The 18,044-nt window shown below is 47.9% G+C and overlaps 1 protein-coding gene across 8 annotated transcripts; it reads right to left on the reverse strand.

Moving 5' to 3' along the window:
* Positions 1-423: 423 nt before the first annotated feature.
* Positions 424-17,299, reverse strand: LOC147796619 (uncharacterized). 8 transcript variants are annotated; one of them, XR_015427834.1, is made up of 7 exons: positions 16,691-17,299; positions 15,650-15,847; positions 15,417-15,518; positions 14,097-14,233; positions 13,336-13,462; positions 7,264-7,377; positions 424-996 (listed from the first exon to the last, which is right to left on the reverse strand). XR_015427834.1 is itself a non-coding variant. In XM_087146614.1 (7 exons), exons 4-7 carry the CDS (start codon positions 14,179-14,181, stop codon positions 1,543-1,545), a joined length of 327 nt encoding a protein of 108 aa, XP_087002740.1. In that variant the 5' UTR covers positions 14,182-14,233; positions 15,417-15,518; positions 15,650-15,847; positions 16,691-17,299; the 3' UTR covers positions 424-1,542. The 8 variants fall into 8 exon arrangements, 5 of the variants coding, with proteins under 5 accessions (XP_087002740.1, XP_087002739.1, XP_087002737.1 ...); XR_015427832.1 differs by having other exon boundaries at positions 424-1,593; XM_087146614.1 differs by having other exon boundaries at positions 424-1,593; positions 7,264-7,358; positions 14,128-14,233.
* Between the last annotated feature and the right edge of the window lie 745 nt (positions 17,300-18,044).

Raw genomic sequence — 18,044 nt, forward strand, 5'->3', positions numbered from 1 at the left:
CATTTAGAAACGAGCACATATTTTCAAGAAAGTGCCGTGGCATAGCGGTTAAGGACACTAACTGCTATGCACAAGGACCTGGGTTCAATTCCAGGTGGGCATGCACAATTTTGTTAAAAAACTTAGTAGAAAAAAAAAAAAAAAAAAAAAAAAACCTCCTTCTCCGGGGACCCCAGGATTCGAACCGGGGTCCCCTCGCCTGGCAGCCAGCAAGCTAACCACCAGGCCATAAGCTTCTTGATAGATAAAATTCGGAACTTATATTTAAAGGTTAGGATTGCGCAATTTCAAAAAGGTCAGAGGGCACAGCACATTTGCATGTATTTAAATAACAAAAACAGAATATTCAGACTTTGCATGTATTTCAATATATTTTAGGCCAAACTTATATATTTGCAAACCCTTCTACATTTACACTTCCAAATGTTCAGTTTTATACCATGTAGTCTCACTAAAAACTGTGTTGGTTGAACACAGGAGATTCGGTAAGGACTGAAATGTCAGGTAATCTGAATTTTTTAATTTAGAGAGTTTTTCACAATTTTTGGTAGCTTGCTATAAACATTAAAATTTGTCAGCTTTTTTGGATGAGTGTGGGGGGGGCTACTGCTGTGATGTAAATCAGGGAATTCAGGCAGCATTCAGTTCTTTTTTCCTCTTTTCATTACCATTGTGCCATGAAGGCGGTGTTCAGTTTTTTCCTCTTTCTGTTACCATTGTGTGATTATGGCAGTGTTCAATTCTTCTTTTCTCTCACCCTCTTCCCATTACCATTGTGCCATTAAGGCAGTGTTCAGTCCTTTTTTTTCCTCTTTCCATTACCACTGTGCAATTAAGGCAGTGTTCCGTTCTTTTTTTCCCTTTAAGCTTTCCACTACCACTGTGTGATGTAGTAGGCTTCATGGAGTGGTAATAGTGCCCTCTGTGGTTGGTCAGCATTTTATAGTGGAGCCTCTGCTACAGCAACCAAAACAGAAACTCCTCCTGCCAGGATTGCTAGGAGAAACCAATCAATGTCATCAAGTTCTGTCAATTTTATTCCAGTGTTAAACCTGAAGTTACTGGGTCATTTTGTTACCATCTCACAGCCAAGATCTTCTTTTTTTTCAACACTCGGCGTGCATGTAAAACACTCCTTATCAATACAGATGTGGAGTTTCAAATCAATCTGACATACAACTTATAGTTGATACGGTCATTCGCAGTTGAAGGCTACAAGCATACCCGCCACTGCATGCACTCCTCACAGCAGTTGAAAGTGCAGGTATGGGTTTCTGGTTGACGTGTTTCTGGAAAGTGGGTGCCGCACTGAGAACAGCATGTGTGATTTTCACAGAACTGCTGTCAAAGTGATTGTAAAAAGCTGCTATACGAAACTAAAGGCTTGGCTCGTAAAAAAAAATGGAAAAGTATGGCTGACTTCTTTCATGTGGTCAAGTGGTTAGGGTCTGTGGTATCCAATCATAGGGTTGAAGGTTCGAATCCAGCTGCTGGAAGTATGTTGTGGCCCTTGGCAAGCGTCACCCTGGCTTGCCTCTCCACTCAGGAGTATAAATGGGTACCAGCAGTAGCGTGGAAGCAACCTGTGATGGACTGGCATCCCATCCAGGGGAAAAGATATATTCTCAGTTGTTTCATGCCAAGGAAACTGCAACAAACACTGGCCTGATGAGCCAACTTGGCTCAGACCAGACTTTTTTTTTTTTTTTGCTTTTTCTTTTAAGAAAAAAGGGGCGGTTGTAATGAAAAGATCCATGTATGTACGATTTTCACAGAACTGGTGTAAAAAAAACGACCACAAAAGAGTTACTCAAAAACGCCTAAAGGCTCGACTACTGTTCTGTGGCGATATCAGAAAAAATCTTGAGGGGGCAGATTCTATCTATTCCCTGGTTCTTTTAGGGTTAAACAAATGAACACATACACTGCACAATGGTGATTGTGAAGTTGTCAAACCTGAAAGTGACTTGGTTCAGGTAATATCTTATGACCCCAACTGTCTGGAGCGTCTGTATTTGTAATCTTCAAAATTGCAATAGAAAGTAGGTTTGCGGTAGCACCATGGACGTATCTCTTTTGTGAGTATTTGCGGTTCTGAAAAGAACCAGTGGTACTCGACGTTTCGAGCAGTATGCTCTGCTCGTCATCAGGAGAATGCCGGATACTGACTGGGAGTGGAGCTTAAGTAGTCTGGTGGAGGATTCTAGAGACAGGGGATTAGTCCGATGATGCGTGAAGGCGGGAACTCTGGAGAAGGGATTAGGCTGGCTCGGTGATGCGTGGCGGTAAACTTACTCAGGTGTGGCAGTACTGTTGGGGGTGTGGATTGGTAAACATGGGTGCTAAGGGTATAGAGGACCCATAGGCAGACTAAAGGAAGAACTGGGGCAGGGTGCCAAGGGGTATAGATGACCCATAAGGCGAGCTAAGAAGGGTTGAGGATGGGGCGCCAGATGTCACTGAAGATGAAGCCTGTGTCTTGCGGAACTGTTCTGTTCTTGTAAATCTCAATTGCCTCACGAACACGGCGTGGATACCATTGTTCTATGTTGGCAATGAGATGGGCTTGTTGCCAGTGGACTTGGTGGTCTTCAGTGCTGGAGTGCTTGATGATGGCAGATTTCTCGAGATCCCCCCGTCGTCCATGGGCTCGGTGTTCATTGAGTCTGGTGGTGAGATCTCTGCCAGTCTCGCCGATATACACCTTGCCGCATTCGCAGGGGATCCTGTAGACGCCTGGCTTGGTCTTGGGGTCTTGCTTGTCCTTGTGTGACTGGAGAGCTGCTTGGATCTTGTTGGGGGCGGTATGGAAGACTTTGATGCCATGGTGTAGAAGGATGCGCTGGATCCGGTGGGAGGTATTGCCTATGTAGGGGAGGGTGACAGAACTAATGTGCCTAATGGGTTGACCTTGGGTATAGGAGACCCGCTGGTCTGGAGGGGGTCTAGGGTCTTGATCTGTCTTGACTTGAATCCGTTCCGCTGTAGTGCTGTGGAGATGTGATGAAGTTCCAGTTGCAGGTGGTCTTGGTCGCAGATGTTGTATGCTCGGCGCACGAGGGTTCTGTTGACGGAGGCCTTGATGCTGGGATGGTGGAAAGACCGGTTGTTTAGGTAGCGGTCGGTGTGTGTTGGCTTCCTATACACTGTGCGGGATAGGGTGCCATCTTGTGATCTTGAAACCTCGACATCCAAGAATGCAATGCGACCGTCTTGTTCCTGCTCCATGGTGAACTGGATGTCGTTGTGTTGGCTGTTGAGGTGTTGAAGAAACAGCTGGAGGTCTTGTGGGCTGTGTGGCCAGACGACGAAAGTGTCGTCCACATACTGGATCCATACGCTGGGCTTGAGGTCTGCGGAGAAGAGGGCTGTCTGCTCAAATTCTTCCATGAACAGGTCTGCCAGAACCGGGGATAGAGGCGATCCCATGGAGGTTCCGGAAGACTGCTCGAAGAATTTGTCTCTCCACTGGAAGCAGGAAGATGTTATGCAGCTGCTCAGGAGATCGTGGATTTGATGTGGTGTGAGGTTGGTCCGGTCGCTGAGTGAGGGATCTTGAAGTAACCTATCCTTGGCGATGGTGCATGCTTCGAATGTGGGAACATTAGTGAAGAGCGAGACCACATCGAAGCTGACCATTATGTCTGTGGGGCGTAGAGACAACCCGTCGATGAACTGGGCGAACTGGTCCGAGTTCTTGATATGATGTGGGGTGTTGCCAACCAGAGGGTGAAGGATCTTGGTGAGGTGCCTGGCAGTGTTGTAGGTGGGGCCACCTCGGGAAGCTACGATGGGTCGGAGTGGGATACCGGTCTTGTGTATCTTGGGCTGGCCGAAGAATCTTGGACATCTTGAACTTGAGGGTCAAAGCTGTCGGTATAGGGCCATGGAGATGCTGTCTGACCGTTGGAGGGCTAGGAGCTTAGCCTGGAATCTCTTTTGGATGGAAGGTATGGGGTTCTTGTGAAGGGGCCGGTAGGCACCCGATTCAAGAATATCCCGCACCTTACGGTCATAGTCAGCTTTGTCCATGACGACAGTTGCGTTCCCCTTGTCTGCAGCGAGGATGTGGATGGAGTGATCTCTACGTAGGCTGTTGATGGCTTGCTGTTCGGTCTTAGAGATGTTGGGCTTGACGGGCTTGTGGTTCTTGAGGGCTTGGCTGATGTGGAGGCGGGCGTCGTCCGCAGCACTCTTGTTCAGGTGGCGAAGGGCTGGCTCAACAGACTGGATGATGTCTGCTACTGGAGGGGACCGCGGGACCAAGGCGAAGTTCATACCGAGGGCAAGGACTTTGGATTCCGTGGGTGACAAGTGGCGGTGACTGAGATTGACCACGGTTTGCCTTGTGAATGCAGCTTGTGAACGGAGGTGGGGCTTGGTGGGGTATGGACATGAGGATATAGAAGATCCTATAGTCCGACTGGGAATATGGGATTTACTCTGGTTCTTGGAGAGGCGACGGAATTTCTTGATCCGTCGGCGGCGAGTTGATCTGAAGACATGGTCCAGCCTAGCCCTTCTCCGACACCGCATCCAAGCCACAAGATCGACCCTGGCACACCTAGACAGACAACTTTCCACAGCACAGAATCACATCGCTACAGCGGTTTCGACTGAAGACTTCACCAAGATCAAGAGAATGACAGACAGTGTCTGCCACCATGTCTTCAGATCAACTCGCCGCCGACAGATCAAGAAATTCCGTCGCCTCTCCAAGAACCAGAGTAAATCCCATATTCCCAGTCGGACTATAGGATCTTCTATATCCTCATGTCCATACCCCACCAAGCCCCACCTCCGTTCACAAGCTGCATTCACAAGGCAAACCGTGGTCAATCTCAGTCACCGCCACTTGTCACCCACGGAATCCAAAGTCCTTGCCCTCGGTATGAACTTCGCCTTGGTCCCGCGGTCCCCTCCAGTAGCAGACATCATCCAGTCTGTTGAGCCAGCCCTTCGCCACCTGAACAAGAGTGCTGCGGACGACGCCCGCCTCCACATCAGCCAAGCCCTCAAGAACCACAAGCCCGTCAAGCCCAACATCTCTAAGACCGAACAGCAAGCCATCAACAGCCTACGTAGAGATCACTCCATCCACATCCTCGCTGCAGACAAGGGGAACGCAACTGTCGTCATGGACAAAGCTGACTATGACCGTAAGGTGCGGGATATTCTTGAGTCGGGTGCCTACCGGCCCCTTCACAAGAACCCCATACCTTCCATCCAAAAGAGATTCCAGGCTAAGCTCCTAGCCCTCCAACGGTCAGACAGCATCTCCATGGCCCTATACCGACAGCTTCGACCCTCAAGTTCAAGATGTCCAAGATTCTTCGGCCAGCCCAAGATACACAAGACCGGTATCCCACTCCGACCCATCGTAGCTTCCCGAGGTGGCCCCACCTACAACACTGCCAGGCACCTCACCAAGATCCTTCACCCTCTGGTTGGCAACACCCCACATCATATCAAGAACTCGGACCAGTTCGCCCAGTTCATCGACGGGTTGTCTCTACGCCCCACAGACATAATGGTCAGCTTCGATGTGGTCTCGCTCTTCACTAATGTTCCCACATTCGAAGCATGCACCATCGCCAAGGATAGGTTACTTCAAGATCCCTCACTCAGCGACCGGACCAACCTCACACCACATCAAATCCACGATCTCCTGAGCAGCTGCGTAACATCTTCCTGCTTCCAGTGGAGAGACAAATTCTTCGAGCAGTCTTCCGGAACCTCCATGGGATCGCCTCTATCCCCGGTTCTGGCAGACCTGTTCATGGAAGAATTTGAGCAGACAGCCCTCTTCTCCGCAGACCTCAAGCCCAGCGTATGGATCCGGTATGTGGACGACACTTTCGTCGTCTGGCCACACAGCCCACAAGACCTCCAGCTGTTTCTTCAACACCTCAACAGCCAACACAACGACATCCAGTTCACCATGGAGCAGGAACAAGACGGTCGCATTGCATTCTTGGATGTCGAGGTTTCAAGATCGCAAGATGGCACCCTATCCCGCACAGTGTATAGGAAGCCAACACACACCGACCGCTACCTAAACAACCGGTCTTTCCACCATCCCAGCATCAAGGCCTCCGTCAACAGAACCCTCGTGCGCCGAGCATACAACATCTGCGACCAAGACCACCTGCAACTGGAACTTCATCACATCTCCACAGCACTACAGCGGAACGGATTCAAGTCAAGACAGATCAAGACCCTAGACCCCCTCCAGACCAGCGGGTCTCCTATACCCGAGGTCAACCCATTAGGCACATTAGTTCTGTCACCCTCCCCTACATAGGCAATACCTCCCACCGGATCCAGCGCATCCTTCTACACCATGGCATCAAAGTCTTCCATACCGCCCCCAACAAGATCCAAGCAGCTCTCCAGTCACACAAGGACAAGCAAGACCCCAAGACCAAGCCAGGCGTCTACAGGATCCCCTGCGAATGCGGCAAGGTGTATATCGGCGAGACTGGCAGAGATCTCACCACCAGACTCAACGAACACCGAGCCCATGGACGACGGGGGGGATCTCGAGAAATCTGCCATCATCAAGCACTCCAGCACTGAAGACCACCAAGTCCACTGGCAACAAGCCCATCTCATTGCCAACATAGAACAATGGTATCCACGCCGTGTTCGTGAGGCAATTGAGATTTACAAGAACAGAACAGTTCCGCAAGACACAGGCTTCATCTTCAGTGACATCTGGCGCCCCATCCTCAACCCTTCTTAGCTCGCCTTATGGGTCATCTATACCCCTTGGCACCCTGCCCCAGTTCTTCCTTTAGTCTGCCTATGGGTCCTCTATACCCTTAGCACCCATGTTTACCAATCCACACCCCCAACAGTACTGCCACACCTGAGTAAGTTTACCGCCACGCATCACCGAGCCAGCCTAATCCCTTCTCCAGAGTTCCCGCCTTCACGCATCATCGGACTAATCCCCTGTCTCTAGAATCCTCCACCAGACTACTTAAGCTCCACTCCCAGTCAGTATCCGGCATTCTCCTGATGACGAGCAGAGCATACTGCTCGAAACGTCGAGTACCACTGGTTCTTTTCAGAACCGCAAATACTCACAAAAGAGATACGTCCATGGTGCTACCGCAAACCTACTTTCTATTGTACCTATTCACCATGCAAACCTTCAAGACTTATCTTCAAAATTGCCTTGACATTACTTTGTGCTTATGTCTGTGACATTAATGTATTGCCTCAACATCATCTTCAATACTTGAAAAGACAACTTACAATCACTGCATTAGACAGACTTCTCCTGGATGGACAGCACATGTTTCTTCCACTCTCACTACCATCTCTGCTTCTATCCACTTGCAAACAACAGCCTTTTAAAGAAAACGTTAACTGGACTGGAGAAATAGAAAGGCCTCATTTTTGTCAATTAATATGAATGATTCCAAAGAGATTTTATAATCAAAACAAGCACAATATATAACTCTAACTGTTCAGGGCTGTTTGGCTGGAAACCCTGCCAGATACATCAGTCTGCATCATTTGTCAAAGTCATTTGCTTGCCCAGTGTAACGAGATCCTACATGTCCTCTCTGTCCAAGGCAAAACAGCCTGGGACTCTGTGGTTGCCAGCCACCACAAGATCCAACAGTGGCATTGTTCGATGAGACTAGCTCCCATTGTCTCAACATGACCAGTTTGTTTGGCTGCTGTTGATTACCCAGTGCATCAAAAGGTGTGTTCCTATTGGACTTTTTTGGTTAATTTACAACGGCTTTCCTGTAAAATGCTCCGCCACGTGGTGTGGGTCGCATCGCCTAGTGATACTTACCCCTGCCCAGCCTACATATACAAATTTCCCATGTGCCTATTACAATTCGCTGAAAAGACTATGCACTGAGATCCCACCACCATGTTCGTCATTTTTTTCGAAGCAGTAAATGTCACCGGAGCTGAAGTAGGGAAGGAAGGGCAGGAGCAGCCGGGCAGGGGTAAGTATCACTTGGAGACACGACCCACATCACGTGGGGGAGGAGTCTCCTGTGTTCACATACCCCTGCCCAGCCTACATATGCAAAGTAGCACGGTACCCTGGAGGCAGGTCGGCGATGGGAGTGTAATTACTAGTGGGAACATAAGGCGGAGCGCTGCCAGGTCAAAGTATCCGTCACTCATCCCGGAACAGCATTAGACATTGTCTGGACCAACGAGCTCAGGGTTGTTCTGCCATTGGCTGTTTCGTTCTGAAGAATGTCCTTCAGGTAGCACTTGGTGAAGGTGGAGGGAGATTTCCAACGTGCCACCTGGCAGATTTCAGCCAGAGGGACTCCCCTGAAGTACGACCAGAATGCAGAGGCGGCCTGAACATCATGAGCCCTGACATGGGGTCAGGTCGCCTCAACATGTTGTGCCGGCCAGTCCCGGTTAGCAAAGATGATGGCCAAGACTGTCCATCAGGCAATAATCTCCTTTGACGGTGAAAGGGTTTTGCTAAAGTGATGAAGAGCTGTGAATTAGATTCTCTGCGATTCTTGGTCCTGTCAAGATACCGCTTGAGAGTTCGAACTGGGTACCATCTCTTGTCACAGTCATCTCCCGAAAGTGAGGCTATGGTGGGGACAAAAATATCAGGAGGCTAGAAGGCAGGCATCTGTTTCTTCGTTAGAAACCCAATGGTTGGAATAAGGCGAACCCCATGCAACTCCCAACGGATGTGACCATCGGCGATCGATAAGGTGTGTAGTTCACTACCGCGTCTCGATGTAACGACCGCGAGAAGGAATGCCAGTTTGATGCTTAGATGGAGATCAGATATGTCTAACAGTGGCTCGAAGAGGGGACTGGCAAGGACACGTAGAACGCCTTTAAGATCCCAAGATAAAACCAGATGCTTGACGAGGGGATGCTCGACGAACATTCCTGGAAGGAGATGGTGGATATCACAGTTGTCAGAGGCAGTCAATCCATCGCTGAACCCCGAGTGAACAGCCGCCAAGGCTGACTGGTAGTTGCGGATGGTAGCAACCTGGAGGCTCGAGTGGAACAGATACATGAGAAAGTCTATGACGGAGCTCACAGAAGCTTCGGTTGGAGAAACATTGTGGTTGTCGCACCATCTATTACAATGTTGTAGTCGGCTGTTGTAAATTTTGCAAGTGGACAGTTGTCGACCCTGGGCCGCCATGGACGCAACACCCTGAAGGATCGTTGGACAACGTCCAGCACATCAAGTAAAGAGTCTAAGGCGCTGGGTGGAGGATTCCCGATCTGGGTTGACGAAGGATGTCATCCCTGGCTGGAAGGACCAGTGGTTGCCGTACCAGGAGTCTTATCAGCTTTGGAAACCATGGTTAGAGAGGCCAGAACGGGGCAATGAGAAGGATCCGACATGGTTCCCATTCTATCTTGAACAGGAAGGAACCCAAGGGGTGTTGTGACGTCGCGTGTGAGGGAAGTGCAGGCCTTGGCCTCGTTGAGAGAGCGGCCGATGATTAACCAATCGTCCAGGTATTGAAAGTTTAAAACGTCGCCCTATCGCAGATGGGCGGCGACAGTCTTGGCGACTCGGGTGAAGACCTTTGGCGAGGTGGAGAGGCAGAACGGAAGAGCTCAAAACTGGTAGGTTTGGCCGTAGCATTCGAAGCGAAGGAACTTGCGATCCTACCTGTGTATCGGGATATGAAGAAACGCGTCCCGTAGATCTATGGAGGTGGCCCAACATGAGACTGGTAGGGAGTGCCATACTATGTTCAGGGTCTCCATCCGAAACCGCTTTGCCATGTTTGCCTTGATGGATTTGTTGAGTGGTTTCAAATTGATTATCGGTCACCACTTTCCCGGTTCTTTCTTGGGTGTCAGGAAAAAGGTCGAGAGGAAGCAGGTGGATAGCTGAATTAGGTGCACCGGTGTGATGGCTCACTTGCGAAGTAACGCTGAAATCTCCTCCAGAGCCAGGCCCTTGGACTTGTCTCATGGAGGGGGAATATAACGGAAAACCATCCCGGATGGAACAAGGACCCAGCTGTCCGAAGTGATTTTGCACCAGAACCCGATGAAATTGTCCAGACAGCCGCTGATGGGTTTGGATTGACGGCCACCAAAGGCAAAGGGGGGTAGTCACCAGCGCCGCTCCCCGAAGGGACCAGGGACACAGTACGTGAACCCCTGCCAGCAAGGCATGGCTGGAGTCTCCTAGGAGCAGTCTGGGGTGGAGCTCGATGGGAGTCTGATGGTCGAGTAGCTGACCAGAGTGGGCGATTAAAGGAGCGACCTGAAGACGGGGACGGACCGGCCTGTCATCTCGGTGGCGGTGGTGGCTGGCAGCGTAGGGGAGCCACGGGTTCACAGAGTGAAATTTTCTTGGCAGTCTCAACACGCTTCCCCCCCAACTCAAGGACCTCAGTAAATTTCCTGGCAAACAAGTCGTCCCCGAGAAGTGGCAGATCAAGCAGTTTGTTCTTGACTGACTCGTAAGGGATGTGCATGTTGTCCACCACGTTGGCTCTGCGGCTAGAAGTGGCCAGCAGCAAAATACGCATGAACTGTTCAATGACAGAATACAGTCCCTCGTCCAGCCCTCGCAGGGCAAGAGCTGCAAAATCCGGCAATACCGGAGAGTCCTCCTCGCAAGCCCGGGCAATATATTCCGAGAGGACGAGGAAAGCTGAACATCGGAGGCCGAAGAGAGAAGTCATATCTAGGCAAAGCAGAGTGGAGCCAAAGTTGGCTTTGTCCTTTCGAAGGTATTGCGTTTACCAGAATCAGACGAGATCTTATCTCTGGCAGCGTCAGGGATATTCGGGGCAGGAAGCGAGAGACATCCTCTTGAGGGAAGCTATAATAAGACATAGCCCTGGGAGGGATTGGACGCCAGCGCTTAGCCTTCGCCAGAGCGATCATCATCTGTACGCAGGAGCGGTCCAAAGGAATCTCTGGGAAGACAGGTTCAGCTGACTTGAGGCATGAAGAGTGATGCTTGAACGAAGAGTGTCTTTGCTCTGGAGGCATAGGATCTGATCACGGGAGCCCAAGAATGTGGATCATATCACATTCAAGGCAGCGGTGACGGCCTACAGATTGAGTCAGGCTGGCAATAGAGTCAATGTCGTCATCCTCGGAAGAGGGTAGTTGGAGGCCGAGCTATGCTTCGAACGGAGAGAGTCACCAACAGAAACCACTTCTGCCTCCGAGAACCCCCATGCAACGGAGGAGGGACAGCTGGGAGGTGATACGGGTCGAGTGCCGTCACTGCCGGCTGAGGTTTAGAGTCTATCTTGCGGGCGAGCAAGGTGAAGGCCTCAGAGAGAGACTGAAGGGTTGCCATCCCCATGGAGGAGGATCCGGATCGGAGAGGCGTTTCTTCTGAGCTTTGGATGCGGAAGAAGCGGAGGAAGATGACTTGGCCTTGCACTTCATAGTCTTCGCTGGTGCGGGGGAGCCAGATACCGGGACGGTTGGCAGTATAGCCAGGCGAGCGTCCCCGGATGGTCGGTCGTTACTTGCGAGGAGCATTCCAAGGCTGGGATTGGTGGCCTGGTGGCCGGAGTCCATTGGCAGACCAGAGCTGCAGATGGGATGTGGCAGACGAACGCCCTGGCGGCATAGCAGTCCAAAGGGGGCGATGTCATCCGATGCAACGGGGATGCTCAGCTGCAGACTCACCCGTGGCAGAAGCGGTGGAGCGTGGCCAACCAGTTGTGGAACATGTTACCCGCTTGGAAGGAGTTGACTGTCCGGGCTTCCGAATGGGCACCGCCCAGGGAGCAGAAGCCGGTGAGGGGCCTGGGGGCAGATGGCGGACCGTCGCCCCATGAGCCCTGCTGGGCCCTCGGTCAGTAGAGTGGCTCGGGCTGTGGTAGGTAGCGATGCTCGGTACCTGCAGCACAGAGAAAGGAACAGCCCATTATTCTCAAGGCAGTCCAGATCAAGAGTGTTGTTGCGGCATAGCTCGCTCAACCTGATCTGTAGATATGTGGAGTGGGCATTGATGACCCAGGGTAGTGTTGGGGCCCAGCACGCTCAGCCCAGTCGGTAGGTGTAAGGTACAGTCATCAGTGATAAAGGGCATTGTTACAGCACCGCTCGCTAAGCCCAATCAATTCCGTTAATAGTCATCAGCGATAAGGGTATTGTTGCGGCATAGCTCACTTAACCCCCGCCTATTAACTCCACTGGGTCTTTCCTCATCATGGCCGTTAATCTTGGATAATGCAAAACCACACCACAAAGGAGCGGGGCAGCCCACCATGCCCCGCTCCACGGCCAGACCCATATAGCGTTGGGTCGTTGTTATTCAAATGCTCGCACCACACAGAGAACAAAGAGCTGCCCAACCCTGTTCAATGGCCATACACAATACTCTACGTTGCATCAAACCCAAACCTGGAGATAAAGCATAGAAAAAAGGGGCAGAAAATAACAAGAAAATATGCCAAATATGAGTTAGGAAATACAAAAATAAGCACTCTTATCAATAGATAAGAAATCGCTCAATTATTCGTAACAGGAATCAAGTCAATTCACAAACGTAAAAGGTACGAAACTCAGAAAATGCCATAAAACCATGTCCGTAAATGAAGGACTAACATGGCAGCAGGATCGAAGTACATTGTGGAGGGTCAAGGGGCAGTATGCATAATCAAGTCTTTTCAGCGAATTGTAAAAGGCACATGCAAAATTTGCATATGTAGGCTGGGCAGGGGTATGTGAATGCAGAAGACTTACAAAATTAAATCCAAAGAGAATGCACAGCAAACTAACATCCCTGTCAACTTACCGCAATCATGATGTAAAACTCTCAGGCTGAAAAGGGTTGTGGAAGATTTCCATGCAGCCATGGTAAGTTAGCAGGGGCGCAAAAAAGTTTAATGGGAACAGTTCCTATAGAAGGTAGATAGACCGCGACCATGCTAAACATACGAAACAAACTACTGTCTACACATAGAAAATGGTTGTATGGTTCCCAGACGCCAGCTCCATGCGTACAGTACAGCAGCATGCCGTGTGCACACAGTGAGGCGTGCCTGGATAAAGCTATACATACATCGTGAACAGGGCTTTTCCTGTATGAATTTGTCGTCTTCGTGGCAGATTTGGGCAAATTCGTGTGATTTTTATCGTTGTTTTTGTCAGATTTTGCCAATTTCATCATGATTTGTACAGCGCATCTTATTAGGTCTTACACAGCCAGTAAACATTCTGTCACAGTAAGTTTCCACTTGCCCGCGGAAGAAAAAGTCCAAGGGGAACACCGATATAGTGCACCAGGCTTTTACATCTGCTGCAGTATGCTGCAACTGGCAGGTTTAGGGTCAAGGTCAGTATTTGCAAAGTGATACATGTAGTTTTCACCATTTTTCTCAACTCCTCTTCTGAAGGTTGTAGACTGCTGGCCCTCTTTGATTCCACAATCTGACCATCTTGCTTGGACCATCATCAATGCTCCAAGAGTACATATTATGACAATAAGGGGCTTGATCTGTGAAATTAAAATAATCATAAAATGATTTAACTAATTCATCCATTTATAATTAAAAAGTTTCTTTTTACAAGACAAATATTCATTTTCATGTTGTTAATTTAAGGACAGCTCTGCTAAAAAAAAGTTCGAAGATTTAAATTGTAGCTTTCATCAGTACCTTTTGGGGGAATTTATACCCCAAAACAAGTTTACTGTTGGTTATGTTCTCAGGTCATCATGTCTACAAAGTGTATAACATCCAGCACTATGCAGTCTCTTCAGTTTTTAATTTAGTTCTCTAAGACAAGAGAAATTAACACAAAACCGTACATTTTTTGATGGCTGCACCAAGTGGCAACTTTTTCAGCTGAAGCAGATACATTATTTAACTTATGCCTGATCTTCCTGACCCTATAGGGAAGGGAAAAGGTTATTCCCCCCCACACACATACACACACTGACATAACACCTTCCATCACTTCCCCCCCCCCCTGCAGTCCCCCCTCCAAAAAATTCTTCCTCTCTGTTTTTCCCTTCCATGGGTGGAGGATGAAACCACCACAGCTGCCTAATTGCAATTAAATCAGAAGGGTTGGCAGGTGTCAATTATATGTATGTATGTGCATTAGCACGATGTCATATTCAGACTTACATGTCTCCATTGTCCAGTCATCTCTTTATACCTGATTGCCATCTGCCATGGATATACAGTATGCAGGTGAGGGGTCCAGCATCATAGTTAGCCAATGCAATGCAAGCGTATAGGGTGCATTCAATTACAAGGCAGACCTGGAAAAATAGCAAGCTATCACAATGAGAGAAACTCAAACTGACTGAAGAAACCTCTACTGCAAAGTTGCAGGGAACTGAATAGGGACACACACACTAATTCTACATGTAAGTATCAAAACAAAACAAAAAACAATCTTTTGAAAAAATGACCGAACTCAAAAAATAAATAAGACTTGAAAACCATGAACTAAAGTTTCACCAAAAACAAAAGAGCTGGGGGGCTGTGGAATCACAGATTAGCCAAAACCTTGTACTTCTCCGCTGCTATGCTCAATGTATGTGTAGGCAGGCCAGCACATGCAGTGTGTGTGCTATTGAACTTCAAATGACAATCATAGCAAAACAATCTGTTGGATTGAGCACACCTAATTTTTACAAAATGAAGCATGGAATGGCCAAGTCACACGGTCCAAAATAACCCAGCTTTTTTAGCATTCACCAGCACAGTGTCAAACAGAACCTATAAGAATACATGTACATATACGCTCAGACTTCAATCACTGACTCTAGCAGACAGGAGCAGAAAACCACACTTCAGTTATATGGAACAATACGTGACATGTACATGTAAGTTGACTTACCAGTATCTCTGTTGATCTGCTTCGTGGCCACACTACATGTACATGGCCAAATTAAATGCAAGGCAGTGGAATACTATTAACTAGTCATTTGCAAAAGACCACCCAGAATTTTATTGGTATTTCTGTCACTGGGCCTGCTTTAATTGTCTCACTGAATGGTGCATAACATCACTGCAGTAGTGCTATCTGTATACCTATTTGAATGAAATTTTTTGCAAAGGCAGGTTTTGTATATTTTGTCTGCAAGGCAGCATGGGTTAAAAATAGGAATCAGCAAAAAGGAGGGCACACTTAACATCAGACTGTTAACATTGCAAATCACGGAAATGTAGTCAAATAGCTGTTTAACCAAGATGCAAAGGTTAAACACTGAAAATAAACATACACCGTAAGGTGCCATGAATGATTGGTTTTCAGTTTGGGTTTTCTTCAGATTGATGCATTTTGTATGAGTTGTCCTAAACCTTTTCAATGACTGTACTGGTATACTACGCTGTACATACTTTTACAGGCATGAAAGCCTAAGGGGAGCTCCCAGAGCTACTCTTATGTTAAAAACAGATTCATTCAAACATATGACAGATGCCAGTTGAACGCACCAAATGTGGTGTGCAGTAGTAACGTTCTCAGAGATCACCACAACTGCAGGTGTCTGGAGTTGTATATGTTCACTGCCAGTGAAGATCTTGAGCAAATCACAGCTGTAACAAAATTATGGTATCGAGATGAGAAATAATTCACCAACGGGCATGATGGTCAGGAATTCACCATTTGGCAAATTGAACATGATAAACTGCTGGGTGAATTTATCAAAAAGACACTTGAGGAATACCCGCATGTCGCTGATACCATTCACGGCCGGGGAGCTTCATCCCAGTGGTTAAGCCTTCCTCCACTTGTTTCTAGCCGGAGTAGGGCCACGTACACAGAGGTATAGTGCACTAGCCTGGCCCGAATGAAGTTGAGTCTCTAACATGACACTCTTCAACGTTTTTTTACTTTCCTCATGCACCACTGCCAAACCTCTTTGCTGAAAAACATGGATTCATTCAGTTACAGTAAATACATACAATACTATAAGCTTTAAAACACATGAACAATTTTGATGTCATGAAATTTAAAAACCCAAAATTTAAAAGCGACCGTACAGCATCCAGAAATTGGCACAAATGCAGCTGACTGGTCCCTATTTTATGTGGCACACTTGAACGAATCTCTGAAAATCCCACATACACGAAAGAAGTTCTTCAGAGTCGATAAATTCTAGTATATATATACATATACATGTATAAACTTGTTTTCAGAAAAGTAGGCCTAACGTACAGTGTAGTTGTTAGTACCATGCCAAAGTGAAGTTGGGCGGGCACTCAGAAAAATTTAGTTTTGACCACGTTGGGCTTATATCATGTGATGGCCTAATAATGTTACAGCTGCATGTGAGCACATCATCATACCCAGCGACTTGCTGGAGAGGGGTACACAATCTGCAAGATATGTGCAAATGTAAGTGGGCATATACTGTAGGCCTACTGTCATTTTCACAGAAATGGGCTATGTACATGCATAAGATGTACTGTAGGCATGCCTAATGTTGATCCTAGTCTACACCCGTAAGCCAAATAAACAGGGCCCGACAAATACTCCTCCGTACCGTTGTATACTAGGAGGATATTCGTCAGGCCCTGTTTATGGGTCTAATCGTAGTCGGTAGTCCTACTCCCCTGATAGGTCTCAACATGGTATTTGTCCCTTTCTCCAGACCACAGTCTCAAAGACTAGGCCTATGAATTTTATTCCTATAATGTGAAAGCGTGGAATAAAAAAATGAACTTTCTCCATATCCCGTAGGTGTACCAGTAATTCAATTTCTTACGTGTTGTCTTGATGATACACAAAGTCGCGAAAACAAGCGGATTAAAGCAACCACCGTGCGCTCAGTACTACCGTCACTCAACGAGCACGTGTGCCACCGCCCCCACGTGTTGTTTGAAGTGTGTATATCCGTATTCGGATCGCCATATCCACGTCTAGATACCAGACCTGATGATTCTGACTACTCTAGAGGGTGCAGACCACTAATTCAAGTAAGAATTTCTGGCCCACTCATCAGCATTTGAAGTGCCCCCGCAGTATCTTTTGAAAAAGGAGATTGTTTGGCCCCCAAAATGGTGAGATTGTGTAAATTTTTGCCAGGATCAACTCCCTGGGTCTTTGAGCTTTCATATGAGAGCAGAAGGGCTAAAAACTACGGTTGGAAAATGGTCCTAGCTAGGTTCCCGAGAACTTAAGTTGAGGGTTGCCACTTGAAAAATGGCTGCAATCAGACTTCGGAAAAATCACTTTTTGGGGGGTGATTTTGTTTTGTGGGGATAATTAAAAATGTAATTGGTTAACCCACAAAAAATTGAAAAGAAATTGAAAGATAAGTGACCAGATAAGAATTTCATTTGTGTTTCAGAAATCTCTGGGATGTTGGCGTGCATGCTATATATTGGGCCCTGAACGGTGCTGATTTTACACTGTTTTCAATGGGGCTTGGATTAGTGAACTGGACCCTATAATCAAGGGTCCGGTATCACCCAATGCCCATATGGCCAACGGAGGAAGGATAAAGACGAGCAAGACTTGAGTATTTCCTCCAGTTTTCCGGAAATAGCTGAAATATTCCGAAGTCGTCCCGTCTATATTCGGCATGTTCGGATGGCGTAATTCCCGGCCGGGTAGGTAGATGTTGAACGTAAACTCCCGTATCCATATGGCAGCTGATGAGGCTACAATTGACTCAGAAATCGATGTTCCCTGAATCTAAATCGTATAGTCGGCAAAGCCTCCATCAGGAAACATCACACCAACTTCTCCTCGGTAGTCTCCCGAGAGGAGAATCTAGGAAGAACGACGACTAGCAAATGCCCACGCAAACAGGCAGGGCGCACTAAATGAGATCGAAAATACCCGGGCTCTCAATTTAACTTGTAACCCATGACCCTTGCGTCATATCTATTTATATCCGTGAGTGATATGCCAGACAGAAGATTTTTTTTATCAAGAGCCATCACGGAATCTTTGGGCTGGGAACCAGACTAGTATTATCCGTGTTCTGTAAAGTGGGTTTTCGATGCGTGAGTTTTGCGTAGTGACGTCATGCACAGAGTGCCTGGCTTAATAGCCTCACCAGCAAGCGTTACTGCGCCGGCGCCGCAGGGGCGGCAGCTGCCCGCCAGTAATGG

Source organism: Acanthaster planci, linkage group LG15, assembly GCF_054643075.1.
Source record: "Acanthaster planci isolate LZ-2023a linkage group LG15, COTS_SCS, whole genome shotgun sequence".
Taxonomy (NCBI): domain Eukaryota; kingdom Metazoa; phylum Echinodermata; class Asteroidea; order Valvatida; family Acanthasteridae; genus Acanthaster; species Acanthaster planci.